The following is a 5,152-nucleotide window of genomic DNA, read 5'->3' as shown; positions in this document are numbered from 1 at the left end:
GGTAGTATATAGGTCTTTGGTTTTAGACAAAAGAAGAAGGTGTGCAATTATTATTTAACCCCTCAATATTATCAGAAAGTGTTTTATGTACATGCAAACGTCAAAGCGTTTGTACGGTATTCGAAGCAACAATTAATCATCTAAAAAACTCCAATATTAAATGTGAGCATGAAGCAATGCCTTTAGAATATAATCTTTCAATTTCGGTCTTATACAGTGATCAAGAAGCTCTACAGTTTTTCCGGTGACGAGTTAAATTTTGTGCAGAAAACCGACGAAAACCACGTGTCGCTATTGAATTGTAAACACATAGTCGACTGTCATGCTTTGGGACTCATTCACTTGATTGGAGAACGAGCGTGACGAAGACATCGTCACGTGTTGAAAATTGCCTTCCATATAAGGTAGTGGTCTCGACCTGTTCAAAGCAGATAATTTCAATAAAGAAGTTCATTTTAAATATGATTAGACAGTTTCTAGTGATTTGCTGAATTTCATTTTGTTATAAATAGGATATTTTTTATCATGTACACAAAAGCAAGGCACGATACTTGTTTACAATATGAAGAACTTTAAGTTCTGTATCTCGTTTGTCAATCAACAAATGATGTTCAAATTTCAGCTGATCATTAGATGGTGCCTTATTTAGGAATTGTAAACATTAAAATTGGTTTAACAAATTCAGTTCAAATCGTGTACATGTCCCTTTAATACAAAAAAGTTTACTTTCAGTGGTGTATTCAATTTGTTAAATTCTGTACACAACACTGACTATTGGCTGACGATACTAGTGAAGGGGTTTTGCTTTCGATTATTTATACTCTGAATGTATTATTTTTTCATTAATACACAACAAAAGTCCCGGAATTCGTAGTTTTAATAATTTCCGGATAAAATAAGTTTTTTAATTATATTTTCGTGTGAAGTGCTATTGCAATACATAAGTTGTAATATTTTACAGAAAATTTGAGAAAATACTAGTACCTGGTATTAACTTCAAATCTGTGTCTAAGCACCTTTAAAGGTACTTGGACACAGATTTGAAGTTAATATTTTCTCTATAACATTACGACTTATATATTTTAATAGCATTTCACATAAAACTTAATTAAAAATCTTATTTCATTCAAAAGTTATTAAAACTTCTAATTTTTTGGCGGGTTTGATTGACACATCCTTGTACTTTCACAAATTTTAATTTTATTCTTAATACTTAGGAAAAGTGGCAATCTTGTGTATAAATGAAAAAATATTAATACTATAATCCAGAAAATTCAGAGTAGACATGTTCGAAAGCAAAACAAACACACAATATATTGTCAGTCCGTGCAGTTGTGGTGAGCAGACTTTGATGATTGAACGCACCCGGTGAATCGTAAACATCAACAATAACAGAGCTCGTGTCCTGTTTACAAAAAACTGTATACATAACACGAGTGTGATCGATTTTCTAAACTCTGTACACAACACTTAGCTCGGAATGGCGATACTTTTGAAGGAGTTATGCTTTCTAGCATTTCTACTCTAACGAAATTATTTTTCTGGATTAAAGTTTTAATATTTCTCTTTAATCTACATCAAGATTGCTACTTTTCCTAAGGATTAAGAATAAAGTTTAAAAAGTGCAAGGATGTGTCAATCAAACCCGCCAAAAAATTTGAAGTGTTAATAACTTTAAAATGAAATAAGATTTTTGATTAATTTTTGTGTGAAATTAAAATATATAAGTCGTAATATTATAGAGAAAATATTAACTTCAAATCTATGTCCAAGTACCTTTACAGCTTGTATAAACACTAGTAGGTCATTGTATCGACCAACTAATGAAATAATGACTTTAAACGAGACTGCTGATTTTTGTATCTCCAACTTCATTCTCCGTTTTCACTCCATAAAAATTTAGCGGTTGTGAGTGATGAATAAATCAAATATCTATTTCTGAAAAATAAAAGAAAACAATTTGTACGTATGTATCTATTTTAAGGTATTTGAAATCTCTGTTGTCTGCAAGTACCTACTTACTGAATGCATAGATTAATGCCTTCTTTCTTTAGTACATGAACTATTTTTCTCACATTGAAGACAATATTATAAAAACTAAAATAAATGGTTTATTGTGCTGATATCATTTTGCTTCTCAACGTGTAAACGTTTGAACATACAAAATATATTTTCTTCTACTAGGTGTTACCTTACTAACCATATCGACTTCATCTGAACTTAAAGTAAAGTTCAGAAGGGACACAAGCCTTGTTCTTAGCTGTAATTACTCAATAGAACACGGAGAACGTATATCGGATAGAGAGATAATATGGAAAAAAAAAGTAGGAAATAGTTTTGAAGATGTTGCTGTGTTTTCTCCTCCTGGTGGACAAGAACCATATATTTATCATAAAATGGCTACTGCTCTTGAAAATAGAACAAAACTTGTCACATCAAATACTAGTGTATCCTCCAGTGCCACGATGATAAAACGTGATCTTGTCTGCAGTGATGAAGGATTGTACCAATGTTGGATAGAGTATTTTGTCGATGTCGAGCATAGAGACAAGCACAAGAAAAGTTTATCTTTAGTTACTTTTGAGGGTAATTTCAGTAATAACAAAAATAAGGTCAATAATATAACAATACACTTTCCTTTGTATTTAGATAGACATTGAATACAGTTCAGCTGCATGCAGGTTAATGCATGACATTATTGTATAGGTTAAATTGTAACAGATAGTTTAAACACACCATTACAGCGTTTTCGCATATGCTTCATTCTTTACCAAGAATAACTTGTGTCTTATCACTATTATTTTTTAAAATCCGTTTTGTTGATACCCATATTTAATTTAAACAGCTGAAGCTACAAAACCAGTAGAGTTTGTTTTAAAACCACAGGACCCGTTGGAGGAGAATCAGTTCATACATCTTATTTGTGCCGCTGATGTTGAAAATCCGGCGGGAAATATCAAGATCTGGAAAGTCCCGGAGATAACAAATAATCATGAAATCGAGCTCACTTCAAATTTACTGAAAAATAAGACAAAGAATTGTACCACTTTTCTAAATGTAAGCACAGAGTACAAAGTGTCCAGAAAGGACAACGGAATAAAATTCCTTTGTTCCTCACAAAATAATCTTACCCAGGACCCAGGACCAGGAAGATACTCACAGAGAATCTCGGTGTTTTGTAAGTGTACTCTTTCCTTCAAAAATTGTCCATTATATTGTTCATTGCTATATCATTTTAAAATTTTACTATTTGTTCTTTATTTTTACTTTAACGTTTTGAATTCTACCAACAAATTTGCGGGAAATCCCCATATTACACTTTTAAATTCTTTGTTTTTAAATTTGGGTACCATGGCTTCTATTTTTTTTTAAATCTTAGACGGGGCAGTCATATTATTGGTAGATATTTATTATTTTTATGCCCCCCCCCCCTTTGAAGAAGGGAGAGCTTATTGCTTTGCTGCTGTCGGTCTCTCAGTCTATCTGTCGGTCCACCATCAATTTCCGTTCATCTTCTTCGCAGAGGTTGGACGTAGAAATTTTTTAATTATTTGGGGGAGGGGGCATAGGTGTTTCACAAACATCTCTTGTTTAAATATTGAATCTTTATTTTGAAGATGGACCGGTGATGGCAAAAATTACACTTTTGCCATTCAAAGAAATGTACTTCGCCGGTGATTATTTAAAACTGGATTGTTTTTCTGATAGTAATCCGCCCCCAATATACAGCTGGACATTTCAATCTACCAACAATAGTGAAGATACAAAATATAATATCAGCAACAGGTCTTCAGTGACGCTGAAAAACCTGCAGACCAACAATTCTGGAAATTATGTTTGCTCTGCTTTCAATACGTTCAATGGGAAGAACTTTTACGTTACATCTATGGTATTTATATCTGTCGGAAATCAACCTAAACAAGGTACGTTACGGCTACACCTAGCGCAGAAAAAAGCAATCCCTTTAAGAATTGTCATAGTCACTTGAATAGTTGTAATTTCCCATGATATGGATTGCATTGTCTTTGGAAAAAAATAACTTTAAGACTTTGTTCATGCCTATGATGTCTTTAATTATAACATCGACAATTGTCGAGCTTGTTAGAGTAGATCGTTTTTTTATGTAAACGTATCAACAAACGAGATCAAAAGATACGATTACTTTATTAGATGAACAGTAACGCGTTTTTTAAATACATCATTATATTTGAGATAACATACTTTTAAAATAATGTATAATAATTTCATGATATATCATAAATAAATGATAATGCCAAATGACATCTTCGGGGAAATATCAAACAGAGTAAATTTGATAAGAACGGGAACATCAGAACCCTGGCATTATTACAGAAGAAGCAATCCTGGAGAAATACGTAAGTATTGAGTGAAATTTAAAACATTTAGTTTTAAATACTGCAATTTTTTTTTTAAAGTCAAGGTCCCTTCTCTCCTGGCTGTTGGTGAAGATAAAGCTTTTTGCAAGTAAGCCATTGGTCAGTCTTGTGGAGAAACACCAACAGATGTATATTGTTAGACTTCAATTTGCCTGCAGAACCGTAGCTCTCCAAAACTATTGACAAGCTAGAGAGCTAATCCTTTGCCATTGTAATTTTTTTTTTATTTTACCAATGTGATGAAGAGGAATAACAAGAATGTGTCTTTGTCGCTATTAGAAAACCTTCAGAACAACAATGCCGGAATTTGTATTTGCACTGTTTTCAATTTGTTCATTGGAAAGAATGTTGAATGTTACTCAGTGTATTCTCTATGTTTCAGAAATCCAGGAATACAAAAACCACAGATACACTGATGCGTGTCTCCAACCCTTGCCAAATCGAGCCAAGAAAATAGTTGGACATACTGGCTGACACTTTATCCTTGATGTTTTACTGCTGATAATTATATTGCTTTTTTGCTCACCTGAGCCGAAGGCTTTTCTGATCAAAAGAACAAGGCATGACTTCCATACAAATTTTGTCCTGTGATTTTTTAAAAAATGAAACTGGTGTAAAAGTTGAAAACTCATGCTTTTTGAATAATTGAAATTCAATGCAGAAAAATCACAAAAATCATTTTTCTCACATGTGTTTTTAAATGCTAATTATGACGTCATAAACTTGTGCGTTTTCCCGCAATTTCTAAAAAAGTT

The 5,152-nt window shown here is 32.6% G+C and overlaps 1 protein-coding gene across 1 annotated transcript; it reads left to right on the top strand.

The window, feature by feature from the left end:
• The first annotated feature begins 2,188 nt into the window (after positions 1 to 2,188).
• Positions 2,189 to 4,871, top strand: LOC134267489 (carcinoembryonic antigen-related cell adhesion molecule 6-like). The gene is made up of 4 exons (XM_062749688.1): positions 2,189 to 2,586; positions 2,846 to 3,178; positions 3,618 to 3,923; positions 4,780 to 4,871. The coding sequence occupies exons 1-4, from the start codon at positions 2,397 to 2,399 to the stop codon at positions 4,869 to 4,871; spliced, it is 921 nt and encodes a 306-aa protein (XP_062605672.1). The 5' UTR covers positions 2,189 to 2,396.
• Positions 4,872 to 5,152: the final 281 nt, after the last annotated feature.

The sequence above is a fragment of the Saccostrea cucullata genome, unplaced genomic scaffold (assembly GCF_032062105.1).
Source record: "Saccostrea cucullata isolate Sc308-1 unplaced genomic scaffold, CSIRO_AGI_Scuc_v1 ctg9885, whole genome shotgun sequence".
Lineage (NCBI taxonomy): Eukaryota > Metazoa > Mollusca > Bivalvia > Ostreida > Ostreidae > Saccostrea > Saccostrea cuccullata.
Note: the sequence above shows the minus strand (reverse complement) of the source record. Positions and strands in the feature narration are given on the sequence as shown.

Excerpts from the sequence above, each read along its gene's own strand:
- LOC134267489 (XM_062749688.1), top strand. The coding sequence starts at position 2,397 with ATGGCTACTGCTCTTGAAAATAGAACAAAACTTGTCACATCAAATACT. Across the intron at positions 2,587-2,845 it reads ATCTTTAGTTACTTTTGAGG|CTGAAGCTACAAAACCAGTA; the intron begins GTAATTTCAGTA and ends TAATTTAAACAG. Across the intron at positions 3,924-4,779 it reads CGGAAATCAACCTAAACAAG|AAATCCAGGAATACAAAAAC; the intron begins GTACGTTACGGC and ends TCTATGTTTCAG.